Raw genomic sequence first — 17,509 nt, forward strand, 5'->3', positions numbered from 1 at the left:
AGGACCGTCTATGAGACTTCATTCCCAAATTTCCCTAACATCAGACTCTGAAGTCACCAGGGAAATCTGTTTTGGAAATGACAGACAGCCCCAGTGCCCTCAGCCATCATCAGGGTCACACACCACCCTGGAAATCTGCATCTGCCCAACTGCTTGGGATTGTACACAAGCTTCATGATCTTCAGTTGTCACAAAGACGATAATTTTAAGTGCTTCCCCCAATAGTTAAAACCCTTTTTCTGTCCTTAAAAAGACCCACAGATTTTATTAGACCCGATGCTTTCTGAGTTGCTTCGCTAGCTAAGGACTGCATGGACTGGAGGCCACAGGCCTCCAGATTGGGGGACAGAAAGCACTGGAGTCAGAGTTATTGCAAAGCGTAACAACTTTACTATCTATAGATTACAGAAATCTGTCTTACTCATATTTGTGTACACCATTTTTCAAAGACATGTATTAGTTTCGTAAGTTAAAAGTCCATGTTAAAGCATTACTGAATTCGATTATCCATTCTCATATGTGGCCTCCACTGGTGACACCAAGCTAAGCACTCTGTGCAGCTGGATCAGTAAAGCGAGGCAGGCTTCCCACCCCAGTGACACACTGCTGAGCCCACACTGCTGGGGAGGGGTGGCGGGAGGGGACCAGCAGTCTGTTTCCAGTCCTCTGGCAACATCACACCCGTGAGTGGCAGCACCAAAATTCGGCCGAGTTTATCTGACTCCAAACCTCAACACGCCATCTGAGCTGGAGGAGACAGGGCTGCTGGGTATCAGAAGGTCATGTTTGGAACCAAAACCCAGAGCACCATTTCAGAGCTTCAAGAAGCTTCCTGGATTTTGCTCCTGTTTTCTCAAACTGGCAAAACCCCAAAGGCCTCCTCTCCCCAGGCAAAGAGAAAGAGAAAAGGAATTTGGGAAGCTCTTCTGCCCCAGGGAAGAATCAGCCTCAATGACAGTTTGGTATTAACTAGCTCAACCATGCAGGGAGGCATAATTAGTTTCCCAGCCCAGAGTTTCATTCCACGAGTCCCCACACCCCAAGGGCTACACGATCTGTTTGAAATGAAAAGAAAAATAAAATCACTGCTGTCCTCACTGACCCATCAGGCTATTGCCTCCCGGCCATGGGCAAAAGGTGAGGCAGCCATCTGTCTGCTGAGGTAAAAAAAAAAATGGAATCGTCATTTTTAAATGACATTTTCAATTTTCCCCCTATGTCTGCTATGCCCTCTTGCCCCCTACTGCTTAAGTGACTCTTTTCAAACTGAAAATATCAGGGAATAATAGGAAAAGAAAAATCATAGTCATCTGTGGCTCCCGCTGGGAGGCTGCGCTGTCCTGATGGGCAGTCAGAGAAGAAACTTGTTCCTATGCCCACCTCCTGCCTGTGGTGCCCAAGGAATTTCGACCGAGGAGGAAGGGAAACCCTCCCCGACTCCAGAGTCGCCCTGGGAGTGCTTCCTCCTCCCTGCAGACAGTTCCTGCCTCTCTCCTGAGGGTGAAAGAGCCAGTCCCAACTCACCACGGCCACCCTGAAGACACCTTGAGATGGTGGAATCCATTCTGAGGATCTCACAGGCCTCAGGGGACAGGATGCCAAGTCACTGCCACTTCCGCTGGGAAGCCAAAGGACAGCTTTCCCTGAGTCCCAGGAGCCTTGAGGAATTCATTACTCTTTTTCTTGGAAATTAAATTATGCTTTCTCCTTCCTATTGACTCTCCAGGTATCCATTTAAATAACTTCAACTCTGTCTGTCCTTTAGAAGCAGAACCTCCCTGTTCAGCTGCATCTTTTCTGGCACTATTTTCTGCTTTTGATGCATGTTTATTTTTCCCCTTCTGTACCCACAAGATTGCTTTCATTTGAAAGTGACCACAAGTGACAGCTTTATTAAAATAAAGACATTGAGGGTCCCCTGAAGACTTAGGTTTCTCTCACCAGCTGATTCCTGGGGGATCTCAGTGAGGGAAAGCACATTTTACACACACATACACACCCCAGTACGCTGCAGCTTTCTGTGATTAAACTTTGAAAAGCCGTGTAAGCTGTGAGGTGCTAGGAAAACTATGTGTTTTCTGTCCTTGACCCAGGAGGACACAGCATGAGACCCACTCCGCACGCCATCCCCAAGCCTGGAGGGACGCGCACCAGCTCTTCAGTCCCCTGTCCTCCCTTCTAGGCAGCTTCGAAGCCAGAGACCTGCGTATGACCCCTCTTGCTAAGTGGTTTTGGGGAGTCCTGTTATTTATTCATTCAGTCACTCACCGAATTCCTACTTAGCCCGTTAACATGCCTGCCGCTGTGTGAAACTGGAAAACAGAAAAAACAAGACCCTGTCTCCACCCTCAAGGAACCCACAGTGTGATGGAAAAGCAGATTATTAGTTACAGTACAACTTTCTCATCTGTAAAATAGGGCTAATGATCTCACGGGCTTACTTTAAGGATTAAACAACATGCAGTGGATTAAACAGTGCCAAACACCTAGTTGGTGTCTGATAAATGTCAATTTTCTCTCTTCTTGATATAAAATCGCTGCTCCTCCCCCATCTGCACCACCGCGGGATGTGGAAAGCTGGGAGCGCCCGTGCAGGCTTGGATCTTGGATCGGAGTCAGGTCCTGCCCAGCAGTGTTACGTCCCCAAGCCTGAAGGTGATTCCCGTCAGCAGGATGCAGGCCGCAGGGACACAGACAGGCGGGGAGAGGGAACCCGGGGCCCCTCTAGCCTCATCCCTGGGACCCCATCTGAGGAAATCTGCCCATTCCTATTCCTTAAGCTCTGCCTTCACCTAGGAACATACAACTAAGGATGTACCTTCCCGCTGCGGAGTTTCTTCTGAGGTTGAGGGAAGTAAGTGGATGTAGAAGGGAACTTTCTAGATTTGATTCAGGACATCTAGTCCCCATCCCAGAGTCTCCAGGGCCCAGGGGAGGACCCTCAGGACAGTCACCAAGTTGTGCTGGGCCTTGGATCCCTCAGCAAACAGTCAGAGGCTAAGGCTGCTGGTGTTACTTCTGGCTCCAGGGTGCTCTGATTCTACGCAGAGATCCTTCACACTGGAGCAGCACGCCTTGAGAAAGATCACCCCTCCCTGCTAACAGGTGAGGAAAGAGGGAAGGGATTGCACTGAGCTGCACAACATAATGCTGTAAATTTTTAATACGGACCAGGGTGAAAGAAGACACTTAATTTTCGATTTACAAAAATCAATGCATACTTTCTATACTTTAAAGTAATTTCAAAGTCAAAAATACTCATGCCTGTTTTGCTAAAAACAATTAGCTGTTATTGAAAACATTCAAAATTCACAACTGTACAGTTGTAGGTAAATAAAATAATTATTTTTATTGTTTTGTTAAGGCAATTATCTCCCTACCAGTAAGAGACCAAAATAACCCCCACTAATCAAGAAATGGTTTATTGCTCAGGAAGTTTCGTGATGATTTACTACAGTAATCTCCAGTGAAAAAGCAAAACCCATCCTTCAGTTTTCTGCTGTCACTAGAAAGGAATCCCTTTCAAATGGACTTTAAATAGGTAAATAACTAAAAAAATAAAATAAAATAAAAAAAATAAGTGGAGTTTACCTTCCCAATGTGAAACTACATCCATCTCTGAGTTGTAAAGAATGTATATTAAAATTATATCACGCAACAAAATGCACATTTTGTAGAGGAGGAAGAAAAAATTAAATTGAATCTTCCTGACAATTGTCTTAAATCACACCTTCCTGCCTGCAACTGAAATTGTAAGTCACCTGGCTTTGAGTTAAATCAAATTCACCCTGGCAGGAAGACAGGCTGATGCAGCTCCAATTCTGCTGGGAGGTCGAGATGGAGGGAAACACAAGTCTCCCTCAAGGAGACTCTCCCCACATCAAGGATTTGGGAAAATGAGACGCTCTGGCCAGGTAAGTGGACAGACACCTGGCATAACTCTCCCACCAGCCAAGGTTGTGACAAACACAGCACATTCCTGACATGTCTGCTGCCCACTACAGCGCCAAGTGGGTCTTACAAATATTTCTCTGCAAACAGGGTCAGGCCCCTAGGCTGGCAGGCTTAGAATTTCAGAGGTGTATTCAGGTCAAACGTACACACTTCTTGGCTAAGCAACTGAAATCAGCTTTAGTTTGCGTTCCCCTCGAATCAGACCTATGACCATTTCATAGGTGGAAATCCGAGTACACACGTCGTGTCTAACTGCACTGAAATGGGCTTCAAATCTGATATTCTAGGTGTTACACCCAGAAAATATGTTCCTGACCATGTTTTCTATGTGAGCTTCAAGAAGGAAAGATAGTAGGAATAAAGGCAAAAGGGGAAGAGAGAAAGATTGAAGAAAGGAACGTGCCCCACACGCCTGCCACATAATACGCAGGGTGCGGGTGCTTTCCTGGGCACCTCATTTAGTCAGCACAACGATCCCGCAGCGTTTAAGGAGCACTTGTCCTCATTTCTATAGTTAGAGAAACCGAGGCACTGGTAAGTGAAGAGACTTGCCCGAGGTCACCCCGCGTGTAAACGGCAGTGCTGATTCCCATAGCAGTCTGCCTGCAGACTACAGGAGAGACTCGGTTTCCCTCTTCAAGGGAACTGTTGGTTTTACTTAATATCTGAACTTATCCTCTGCTAATCTTCCCGACTCCACACCTTTAAATCCTCCTCATTCTTCAAAGATGTGTCATAAAGTCCAGATCCTTCCGGAAGATCCTTCCAGAAGTCTGTTCTGATGCCCTCTTCTAGAACTCAGTTTTGACCCACGTTACATTAGCTTGCAAACGATCCCGAACTGTTTCTTGTGTTGTCTTCCCAGCATGATTGTGAGCTCTTTAAAGAAAAGGACCAGTGTCCCATGTATTTTGTAATCTCCTGCCACACCTGGCTTAGGAATCAGCCACAGAACAGCCTTGATTGAAGCATTTAAAAGCTGGGCTGCTCGGCTCACCCCTTCCAGCCGCTCCCCATTCCTCCCAGAGCATCCATCACATAGTGGCCTCCAAGGCCTGCACAACCCGCTCCCCAAATGGCCCCTCTCTGGCCTTTCCCTCTGCCCCTCCCCACCAGCAGCCCTTCCTTTCCCAAGCACTCTGCGCTGGCCAGCGAGCCCACTGTTCCTCAGACACCCCAGGCATCCCCAGCCTTAGGGTCTTCGCACTGGCTGCCCCTCCCCCTGGAACTCGCTTCCCCTACACAGAAGTCACACCTAACTTTCTTCAAGTCTTTGCTTAGAGTTGAGCTGCTGACCACCTCACGTACTTGCAACCCCTTCATATTTTTGTGTTTGTTCCATTGATCTATTCCCAGCACTTCCTAGGCGCTCAATAAATACTGGTTAGAGGAAAGAAGGGAAGAATCTGGGCATGTGACTAACAGAAGGCAGGTACATCCCAGGCCACTATCAAACGCTCAGCCAAAATAGAGAACAGGAACTGGGAAGCAGGTCTGCAGTTTCTCCCAACCATCCGATGGGCCCCCAGGGCCCAATAAACAATGTGAGACCTGGAGTCTTCCACTCACATCTGCCCACAGAGCTAAGGGCCCACTGTTTGATACACCTCACCATGAACAATCCACTTGCTCAATTAAATGGGAAGCTCCTGGCAGACCTGGACGTATCTGCTGTTTCCTGTGTGTGCACTTGCCCCTCTATGGTCCCTGACCTGACCCCATCCTGAGGACCCCCTCAACAAAATTGTGATCTGAATGGAGGAGATGGCCTTATTCACACCAAGTCCTCTCCTGGAAAAAATGACACTGACAGCAACAAAGAGCCCCGTCTGGAAACTCTCAGCCTTCCAGAGCACTCAGTCCTGGGCTGCTCCGGGCACACTCCTCCTCCTGCGTCTCCAGGGGAGGAGACTGACAAAACAGTCACTTTGTAACCCATCTCAGGGCCTTGCTCCTTTCATGAATCTTTCTTCCAGTCTCATCTGAAAACTTGTTGCTAAGAGAAAGGAATGAGCCTTTTTTTCTCTTGATCAGTATCAATGAAGCAGAAAAACCAAGAGGGTCCCTAGCCCCTTAATAAGGAACTTGATAGAGCTAACGAGGTTTTGTCCTACTAACTGTATAACCTTGGACACATTAATGACAGGTGCTGGGCCTCGATTTCCTCATCTGTAAAATGGGGTAACAACACCATCCCAAAGGGTTGCTTTTGAGGTTAAAATGGTGTAACGCATGTAAAGCATTTAGCACATACTAGGTGCTCAACAAATACTAATTCTCTTCCCCTTCCCATGTCTTTTCTAGACAAATTCAGACCTGGTATATCTACAATGCTTCCTCACTGGTTCTTTTTTCCAATTTTCGAATCATTGATAAAAGTCTTTTCTATCCACTTTCCACTGGATTCCCTTCCAACATAACTCCCCAGATTCTAATAATATTCTTTAAAGCCTCACCCAATTATAATCTGCTTCATATTTCCTGCGTGTTACATTTTCCTCCACACATTCTTTTAGAAAATAAAGCAAATCAGAAGATAAGTTTACTATTAAACTGAGATTTAGAAGTGGAAGAAACCAAAATGTAAAAAGACCCTCTCCACACCCGTGAACTGAGAAGCAGACCTAAAGCTTCTCCCACACCCCTCCCACCCCTCCATGGCTCCTTCTCGCCTGTCAGGGAAACAGTATGATGATTAATCAGACAAAGCCTGTCCCACTCGTCAAGATCCTTTGAGGCAGTGACCACATAAACACCAAGCATCATAACTGCAATAAAGAAAAACCAGAAAACTGCTCTGGGACCCTAACTAAGGCACAGCTAAATAAATCTATAACAGAGGATCAAAAAGAATCTTCCACATCGATAATAGAAAATGTTACCAGCATACACAGGAAGAGAAATTAGTTCAATAAAGGAATAAAGTCACATTTGCGGGTCGCGAGTAAGATTTTTGCTTACTTTTAACCTCCCAGCATATAACTCACAAGGTTATTAATACGGACTCCTACTGTTTTGGGCAAATAAACAGCTGCTGATGCCTGGTGCCCAAACCACTTTATTAGAGCTTTCATTTACAGCAATTGTTTTTTCCTTTCCAAATCCTGAGAGGCTCAGACAGCTAAAACACAGAGTGCCAAGGCAGAATGAATCAGAAAGGGTGGAGGAGGCACCTTGTATGGGCTGCGGGGAAGGAGGGAGGGGACAGGGGCTGCTGGGACACTCGCTGTCCTCTTTATAACTCTCTGACAAAGTCAGTGCTCAAGAGCAGAAAGCAGAAAACACCGATGTGGAGCAATCAGCACGACGATTTTGCCCTGATGCGAGGAATCACCATCAAACAAAAGTCACTGAGAAGACAAGCACGACGGACCATCCAGGGCTGCACAGGGCTGCGGGCCTCCTTGGACCCAGGACTTTGTTTTAAAACACGGGAAGTCCTGGTCAAGGGGACAAGCTGGTCACGCTGGCAGACACATGACTACGTCAGTGCAGAGGAAAGCACTCAGCTCAGCACCTGGCACGGCACAGGTGCCAACAGCCACATGTGGAATCTGAATGAGCTTTCGCCTGCAGCAGGCACATTCCTCTCTTCCTACAAGGACAAGTTCCTGAGGGCTCCATAATAACCAGGTGGATCCACAGTGATCCAAGGAAAAGACTCTCCACAGCATTCATGGCGGCACCTAACTGTCTTCCAGAGCCAGGTTCCCCTGCTGGCACCCCAACCTTGAGGTTTCTTGCTTACACAAGGACAGACCCAGCCAATCACCCAGCGTCTTGTCCCATCGGTCTCCCACCTGACTGAGCCCTCTGAGCTCAGGCTGGAACCCTGTCTTTGATACAATGATCTCCTGGCCCTCTCTCTGTGAGACTGGCATGTTTTTTTCTATTCTGTAAAGAGCATAGATGTTGGAGACAGTTTCCCTTCTTGGCTCTACCACCTATCAGCTCTGGGACCTCGGGCAAACTCTCTAAGTCTCTACATGTTCATGTTCTCACCTCTAAAACTCTATAAAAAGCAATCGTGCATGGACAATACCCAGCCCTGTCCCTGACACACAGCACTTCTCCCTCCAGTCTCCCTGATACAATCAATCTTCAATTCTTTATACACCTGCTGCTCTTAAACTACATCAAGTGTTTGGTTAGGATTCTCATTTGTCATTTCTGTAGCTTCAAGTCTCTCCTTAGCTTCCTTTCTCACATTCATTGGCTCAAGCAATTTTGGTACTGTCCTCCTAGGTCCCCAGATGCCACTGGCATGACATTTATTAACCCAAGTTTCAAACCCTATCCTGCCCGGGTCCCTGAATTACCTTCCTGCTCCTCTGGGATCTCAAGAAGGATGGACGAGTCAGACGGGTGAAGCCAAACAAGGCCCCAGAGCTTGTTAAGATGGAGCACCCAACAGTCTTAAACTGGGTGCACCACACTCAGTCGCCAACTCTGGACATGGGTGGAATGAACCCGTTCATATCAAAGACTCGGCCCCAAGCCTCTTCTTCGGGCATCATTTTCCACTGTTCTCATCCGTCCCAAGGAGATGGTTGCAGGTGCCACTTTCCTGGATCTTTCCCAACACTGTACTTTTGTGAGCTCTTAAAGGACAGTGCTACCAGAACAGCCCCGCAAGCACGTTGGCTGGCGTTAGTGCCATTTTAGCAGCAGTATCATACAGGAAGCTGTCACTGTCTCATTGGGGCTGGACACGTAGGGATTTCAGCTAGCATCATTAAGGGCAGCTTCCCCTCCCAAAAAACGAACCTTCACAAAACTGAAATTGAATGCAGGTGCTGAAAGAGAACTACATCTCAGAACCGCAGAGCCACTCAGATAAGCTGTTCTACCAACATATTTCAATCCATCGCATAGCCAGAAAAACTACCAAAGCATTAGTGTTCCTATCATCTGGAATCCTCCTGCTTCAAGTTCCAGTTGGCTGCACTCAGCTGGGTCCATAAAGAGTACACAGACCCACACACAAGAGTCCAGAACAGTCGCTGTTCCCAGTCACTGCCACTTCATACTGCATATTGGAACTGCTGTTCGGTAATTTGTTATTAATAATAATTTCAGTACCAAAGCTTACGAATGATTAAGTTTAATAAATTGAAGGGATGTCAAGGTTATCACAGTCTCTTGCACACTAGTATGTTTTCTGGAGTGAGAGAAAAAGAAATGGAGTGAAATCGAATGCAATGTGCTGGGACGTGCATCATGCTGGCTCTGCCCTGGGGCGTGTGCCGTGCGTGTGCGTGTGTGTGTGTATGTGTGTGTGTGTGTGTGTGTGTGTGTGTAAGGAAAAACCATCAAGAACTCCTGTGCTCAAGCACTGCACTGTAGAACAGAGCTGACTCTGACCCCAAAGGCAAAGTGAGATTGGATGAGACGACTATTGTGGGTGCCATGAAAGAACCAAATCTCTGACAAACTCAAGGTGGCACCGCCAGCCTGAGACATTCAAGGCCAGCCCAGCATTCACTGGATTTGGATCGCCCACCAGCAGACCTAACCCACTCTGTCCCTTGCTCCCCACCACAGCGCCCGTCCAACATTTAGGAACTTCCGCCTCTCCAGCCTCACGTATAACCCCATTCCCCACCAAATCCCACCTTACTCACCTCTGGCTGCCTTCATCACTCACAGTTGGCTTAGTGTTTCCCCAAAAGCACGTCTGTGCAACCCCACGTATAGTTGGGCCACTGTCCTACATGCTTCTGCACAGGGAGGCCTGTCTGTCCCAGACTCCTGGATGGAACCCAAGCAATGACAAAGGATAACAATCCTAAAGAGACACTCAAGCCCCAGATCAAGGCAACAGCCCATTCCGCTTTTCCAGTTAAGTGAAGTTCGCAATCCCAGAGGATGGTGATGAGATGCTCTGGTAACTGCTTGGTTAGGCTGGCTCTGAACCCCATTGATACCTTCGGAAACACACAGAGCAGCCTAACCCAAGCAGCTGATGCCGGCCAGCAAGGCCCTCGCAAACCAGAAACCCAGACTGCGGCTCTCCGACATTTCATTCGGAATTCTCCTTGAGATTCTCCATCAACCTACTCATCAAGGGCAAATAACAATTTATGTCAAGTGAGTGGGAAAGAATGTGGAACTCATTTATTTTACAGCCTACACACTTCTGGATAAAAATGAAAATTCTTTGGCCATGGGTAAAAGTTGTATTGTTTGGCAAGGTTTTTCTAGTCCATAAAGATGTGGTCCTGAGCTATTAATAAAGGTAATTGGGCTCAATTTCTACATCTTGCTATCGAACTCTCCCAAAATATCAATCACTGTTACTAATATAATTTCACATGCCACAGTTCATTCTGAAGGACAAATACCCTTACTGTTCAAATGACACCCTTTCCTCAAATAAACTGAAGCAGTCGGTAAACGTCATATCCTCTTCTTCACATCCCTGCCAACTCAGAGATCAGACGAGGAGGACACCCGCCAGAGCCAGCTCTAGGTGACATCGAAAAGCTTTAGGAAGCAAAAATATCTCCCAACCTCCAGACCTCGGACATATTCTGATTTTAAGGACCGTATACAGTTTGTAACCACCATAAGCAACCAGTTGTGACTGACCTGATATGTATTAATATGCACATAACATGCCTAATAAACTTTTAGGAAACAAAAAGCAATTAATAATCCACTTCTCCCATTGTTGGGATGAGCTTGACTCGCTGTAGTAAGATAATGGATTTAGAAATTAGTCATGTAATTGTAATACATTATTAATCACAATATTCAGAAGGGCAAAGAGATGTTATAAGAATACCACCCAGGAATTCAATTTCCTTTTATATTTGTTTACTCTCTTGAAATCTCTATGCTATCCCTCACAAAAATGTAACAGTCTGATCTTTCCTTTTTTCCCAAAACAGTGATTTTCAACATTTTTTTTAAAAAAGCAGAGCCTTTTAAAACATGAAATATTTTACAGAACACCAAACACAAGACAGATAAAAGAGAAGCTGCATCGCTTGCAAGGAGGGCAGAGGGTGGGTGCAGGAGGGGTCCAGGAGACCTCACTTGCCCCTTCCACTTCTCAAGCAACAGATCAAACCTTCTAGAAGTTTGGGGCTCCTGGGGACAGAGTTTGAAAACCACCGCCCTAAGGCATCTATGTAACACAAAAATTACATATATGATGTAGAATACAGGCTTTATTTATGATATATGTAAATAAAATATAAATATATAATTCACAAATCACAAACACTGATAGCCCAAGAGAAAAACTGGCAAAAGGACACCAATGCCGATGACATCAAACATGGGGGGGGGGGGTATTAAGTTCTATAGTAATCAACAGAGGAGAAATCAAAAGAATGGGACATCTGACAATAATTATATTTGCCCAGAGAAAGTTGAACAATGATAATACTCAATGCTGGCCAGGCTCCATGAAACCAGTACAATAACACATTGCTAGCGGCTGTTTAGAAAAGCTTTCCTTTTGAAAAACAATCTTTCATAAAAATGTTCATATTCTCTGAGTCAGTAGTAATCCCACTTCTGCAAATACATTCTTAAAAGTAATTCAAATGAAGAAAACAGTGAGGTAAAGCTGCTTATTTCTGCATTTATTATAATAGAAAAGCAAATGTGCCAAAATAGGGACACGCTTAAATCAATGAGCGTGGAATATTATGTAGTCATTAAAAATGCAGTACAAGTTCTCTTTAAAAACACTACTGAATCACCCCTCCAGATTAACCACGCCGCCATCCCCTCTGTGAGAAAAACCCCCAGACACCTTTGTCGCTCTGTGTCAGCTTCTCTCTCCTACTGCTCACTCAAATCTCCTGCTAGCAACTGAGTTAGTTGTATGCTTACCAACAGTCCAGTGGGTTCGCTCCCAAATGTGTTTATATTCTCGGTATGTCATTGTAACAGTGTAATGGAATTACATATTATATGAACCAATGGAATACGACTACTAAAAAGATGAGAGTTAGTATTTGTAAGAAAATTAATTTAAATGCTTTGAAAAAACTTTACAAAGCTAGTCACTTAAATAATAGTCAAATTACATGTGAGCAAAATGACTGCAGAAGAGGGGAAAAAAGTCATAAAAATGTAGGCTACTACACTGAGATTGCTTCCTAAGCATCTGTAAGTTCTCAATGAATTTTAAAGAAAACAGAATGAGAAATCAGACTTCACAAACAGCACATGATGGGAGTAGTTTACGGAAGGAAGATGATCAGAAAGCCAATCGACAGACCCAACCCAAAGGCAAAGCCTTGGCTTTACATCAAAAGGCTGGCAAATGACTGTACATTTTGAATAAAATTAAAATAAAATATTTAATGCATGTAACGTCTTATTTTATTCTCTTCTTTAACCCATTTTTCAATCAACTAACTTAAACCCTAACTGTGGAATACGAAGGTGTCTACCATCCTTTAAAACAAGTACGCTACAACAGGGACCGGAAGTATTTTGATTCACCTCTGCACCCAAAGTTCCCTCCCCAGCGCAGTGCCTGACACATTGAGGTCTCCAATAAATAAGGACTTAATTAATAAACTATGTAGCAAACGTGAGAAAACTGCTTCCAACAAAAAGCAAATTGAAAAAAGCAGGATCAAAAATTACATGTAAACAACTACACCTTCCTTTTTAGATAGAGAGACAGACAGGCAAAGCTAAAAGGGATTGTTATTATAAAATGCAAAAACAGCTGTGTTAGGGTAGAATGAATTCGAGGCACTTCTATACATTTTTATATATTTCCTTTAATACTGGCACATTCTTTTACAGACTCAGAAAGATATTAATCAAGAAAAGGAGAATGCTGTTTCTGTTTCTACTGACTCCAAAATAAGAAGGGATTCCACATTTCCACCTCCTAAATTCTCCAGCCCTTAGGCCTCCTTCAGCACACCTCTGCTCAATCCACCACACCAACCCAAGCGACCTGATCTTTCTTCTCCTAAGACCGAACCTGTTCTAATACTGACTTTGTGTTTTCAAGCCACCAGGATGCTAATTTTAAAATCTGGAGCTATCCACCCTCTCGTTTACCATCTATTTGGTTAAGAAAAAAAAAATCTGAAAACTGCAATTTACATTCCCAAGAGATTCCCAAACACTATCTAATTAAATCATTCAATCAGAAAACAAATTAAAATGAAATATCACTGCAACCCCCAAGAGGAAAATAAACTTTTCAGGCATGACTAGAACAGACCTCTCGGGTGATGCTCCAAAGCCTCTTCTAATTGCAAGTCCTATGGAACATCCTGCAGAACATTTTGTGACATTTGCAGCTTCCGGGACAACTTTCCTTCCAAAGCAAAGAGGAGCCGGAGCAGGGCTCCAAAGCAAAACATATTGGTTTGAGAAGGGAAATGTTTTCATTAATGACTAAACGTTACACTGGGCATCCGCACTGTGTGCTCATTCATTCATCCACACATCCATCCTACACTTACTCTCTGTAGAGTGCCAGGCAGGAACCGTCCTGGCTGTTCCACAAACACTTTGTAAGTGAATATAACCTCTGTCTCTCAGCATGAAACAGAACACAACCCAGAGATTCCTGAGTTTATCTACAGAAGAGTCTCCAGGTGGGAAGGCTATGATGCCATCACCCCTGGGCCACCCTTTGAGGTCTCTTACTTTGATATCCACTCCCCCCATCAAGTGACTCCAAGGGAGCACTGTTTCCCTGGGACCCACTGGCCCTCTTAGGAGACAGTATAGGCTATGGTTAAGAACACAAACTATGAAGACACATTAGCTGGGTTTAAATCCCTGCACTACCACATACCAGTGCTGTGGCCCTAGACAGGTCATATTACCTCCCCATCTGTAAAACGGAGCTAATATTACCTACCTCCTAGGGGTGTGAGGATTAAATAAGTCAGTATATATAAAGCACTCAGAACAGTGCCTGGCACATAACAGGCACTATGTAATGTTTAGCTATTATTATTATCCCATATGCCCCCTCAGCTCAGCAGAGTACACTAGATTGCTCAAAAGGCTCTACTGATTAGAGGAAACTTGACAGTGGAATACACAAATCTTCAAGTTCAAGAGTCTGATCCTGTGCTTCCCCACCCTCTGCCGTCAGAGAGCTGCATTTGGCCAGCCCCACACCTTGTAGGCCCCTTATCTAAATAAGGTAAGCCCCTACATTTCCCTTTAAATTCCCTAAATTCCAGCTCCGGGATGGCTCTGGCACCACGGGGGGTGGGGGGCAGCTGTCACTACTCATCATTACAACATCATGGCACAGCCAACCATGTAACCTCTGTCCTCCACCTGCCTCATGTCCAGTCTTCCCCAAGTCTCCCATGTGGGTTGTGGCTTTGGCCTTTCTGTCCTGAGAATCTAATCACTTCTGATTATCCAATGGAGTCATAATACAGGCGTTGCACACGCACAGGAGAACTGCACCAACGCATGTTTAAGGGTTCTGCTCCCTCTTCGTTTCCCATCCCTCTCATTTTTTTCAGGTATATACGTAATTGGAAGTTCCAAACACTGTATATAGTTAATAAGGTTTCTGGGGAGAAAAATCACAAAGGCTCCTTTCAACTTCCACACCGCACTCCTCTTCAGGTACAGCCTTGTAATCCATGTGGCAATGGTCCACACTCCACATGACAGGGGCCCACTCTGTGATGAGAGAGTGCGGTAACAGTGTCTCCACACTGCTTCCCAATGTAGCACCTGGCTCACTTCCTCCCTGACCAGACTGCAAAGCACAAGGGAATCATCTTCCAGGAACACATACACACACACAGAATCTGTGAATGAAAATCTCTCAAAATCCGTAGGCAAAGTAGAAATGTCGAAATAAGCTATGGCCTTGTGTCTCCCTCGGAACATTCTGAATCACCCTGGGGCAAACACGGTACTTCTGTTGCTGATGAATTGCCAATCCAGACCCATAGGATGGAAAAGGACAAGTAAGAAAGAGCAGCAACAGGCACCATCAGAGAGAGAAATTGGTCTGCCAACCCCAGTGCTAGGTTGAGAGGCCAAGGCATGAAGGAGAAGTTGTCAACAGTCTCCTTTTCTGGGGGAGTGTCAGAGCCATGGACTTGATCTGAAGTCATCAGTCAGGAAGCACAATGGATATATAGCCTCTCCTGCACCCACCTGAACCTCCCCTAGGGAAGAAACCGTTCTGGACATATGGGAAAACACACCAAATGTGGACAGGGAAGCTGTCCCCATCCTGGCAGGGGCAGCAGGTGCAAGAGTTGGATCCAGACTCCCACGTGTAAACAAAAGAAAGTGCTTCTGGGGGGAGAAAGGAGCACTTGCATTCAACCCTATATTTGCCAAGATCTGCAGAGTGCTGGAACCAAAAAGCCTGGCAGGCCTGAAAGGTTTACAGGTGAACTCGACGCTGCCCTTAAGAAGCTCACACGCCTGGTAGAAAGCAGGGAGAGAGGGAGAAGAAAAGAGAAGTGTGAACGTGAGCGACGCCTGTATGTGCACGCCCGGGTGCTGGCGGAGCCTGGAGCTCTCTATCCCCTGCCTTTGACAGCTCACTGCACCGAGGTTGCCTCCATGGAGTGTCCTGTACACCACCCTCCCCTTGGCCCCAGCCCCGGCTTGGAGCGCAACGCAGCCTCAGACTCCAGACCCACCCTGCGCGGGTCCGTTTGCTCCGCCCCAGCCGCTCCCTGGGCCTGGGAGTGGAGCTAGGGGAGGGAATGGCCTTCACCCTGCTGCTAGCGGACCCACGCAGGAGGCGCAGCGCAAGGCGGGTTCTCGAGGTTCTGGGCGGAGGTGCCACCGCAACGGACAGAGCTCCAGGCTCCAACGCATCTTATCCACGTCCACACCTGCTCCTGGAGAGTCTCAGAGCCGCAGGCTGTAGTGGGGGTGGGGTTCAAGCAGCATGCCCAGCTACAGAACCCTCTGTATTTCCCCCTACGGACCCTGCACAGCTGTGTTGGCGCTGAGGCTATGCAATCTTCCTAGCTCCAGCTCGTCCAGCAGCTTGTGGGTTCTAAATGCCAATGGCTGAGGCCGCGTGGGCAACTCACCCTGCGCCCTTACACTGGTCAAATGAGCTTATTACCCGCGAGCGCTCTCTTCCACACACACGTACACACACTCTGAGCCGGACCTGTGTGCGATCCGGAAAGCCCACGAGCAACCAGCCGGGAGTCACACGCACATTTGGACACGTGCGCAGCGCGCCCCCACATCTCCAGCGAGCTGCACACATCCGCGCGTGTAGCCCAGAGCACACACGTGTGCCCTGGAGAAGCGCGCACAGCAGCAGACATGAGGGTCCCGCACTCTGGAAAGAGCGTGTAAAAAGCCCCCTAACCGTTTGCGGCCTCAGAGCCCCGCAATCGCTGGATAGAAGCGCACCAGCCCCAGCGCATCCTGCGCTGGGCTGGGCACTCCCGGGCCTCGTGGGCAGCCCAACTTTCCCGAGGCGCCCATACCTTGGATATGCTGCTTGATGACATTCTCCAGGTGGTCCAGCCGTTCAATAATCTTCAGGGTGTCCCCTTTGTCTTCCTCCAGCTTCTTGTCGGGCGCTGGCTCCTGCCCCCGCACATACACGCTGGCGATGTAGTTGGTGACCCATCCCACGTAGAGCAGACATATGATGTTGGTCATGCCGCTCAGGATCACGCAAGTTGACACCAAAGTTTTGGTCTTCCTGGTGCACACCATTCTGGGCGCCCTCCTCCATATAGAGCTCCCGGGGGCCCCTCCTCACAGCGCGCCCTCGACTGCCCCGCGCTCACACTCACTAGCCTGCCCCGGCCACTAGTCGCCCGATCACCTGAGTCCCGAGGTTCTCCAAAGCCCGGTCCGCTGGCTGTGGAGCCGCTGTGCCCAAGTTTGCAGCTCCCGCCGCTGGTTGCTCGGACAGAGAAATTGACAAAGGAAATGAGGTGGATTTTTTTTTCCAAATTAAGAATCTTCCAGCCCTCCTCGAAGCGCTCACCGGCGGCCGGCAGCCGCGCACTCGGATGTGCGTGTCTGGGAAACTTTGCCACAACCTGAATCCGCGGCCACTCGGCTTCCCATCGCCAGCCGCCGGTTGCCTAGGCGGTCCGACCCGCCAGCGCTCCTGGAAAGACGGCTGAGGCCGCAGCAGCAGCAGGGAGAGCGGAGGAGCAGAGCGGCTCGGCCCCCTCCGAGCGACAAGCACTGCCACCAATCGCGCTCCGGCACGGGAGAGGGGCCGGTGCTGGGCGGCCGCGGACCAACGCCGAACGCGCGGAGCGCGCTGGGGGCGGAGTTCGGCGCCCGGGCCCCACCTGCTGGCAGCGCCGGGCTCCCGCCCTCCAGGGATACCCGTGAGCCTCCAACCGCGCCCGCGCTGGCTGCCCCAGACCCAAAGCTCTCGAAGACGCTCAGGCAGTCCCAGCCCCTATGTTGGCAGATTCCACCTCTAGGGGAATTCTACCTCTTGCTCTTGAACAGACACCTCCAGTCTTTGGCGGTTCCCGCGGCTCAACGCCTCTCACTCTCAGGCAGTCCCAGCCCCTACGTTGGCAGATTCCACCTCTAGGGGAATTCCACCTCTTGCTCTTGCACAGACACC

At 47.6% G+C, this 17,509-nt stretch overlaps 1 protein-coding gene across 1 annotated transcript in view; it reads right to left on the reverse strand.

Annotated features, from left to right (window-relative positions):
* The window catches only part of GALNT18 (polypeptide N-acetylgalactosaminyltransferase 18), a 311,162-nt gene extending 294,048 nt beyond the window's left edge, over positions 1 to 17,114 (reverse strand). Inside the window, exon 1 of the mRNA XM_019729256.3 lies at positions 16,395 to 17,114. Coding sequence (XP_019584815.3) covers positions 16,395 to 16,629 — 235 coding nt within the window. The 5' untranslated portion in view covers positions 16,630 to 17,114. The remainder of the gene's footprint in view (positions 1 to 16,394) is intronic.
* Positions 17,115 to 17,509: the final 395 nt, after the last annotated feature.

Source organism: Rhinolophus sinicus, chromosome 14 (genome assembly GCF_057876585.1).
Source record: "Rhinolophus sinicus isolate RSI-liver-muscle chromosome 14, RSI-T2T, whole genome shotgun sequence".
NCBI classification, from domain to species: domain Eukaryota; kingdom Metazoa; phylum Chordata; class Mammalia; order Chiroptera; family Rhinolophidae; genus Rhinolophus; species Rhinolophus sinicus.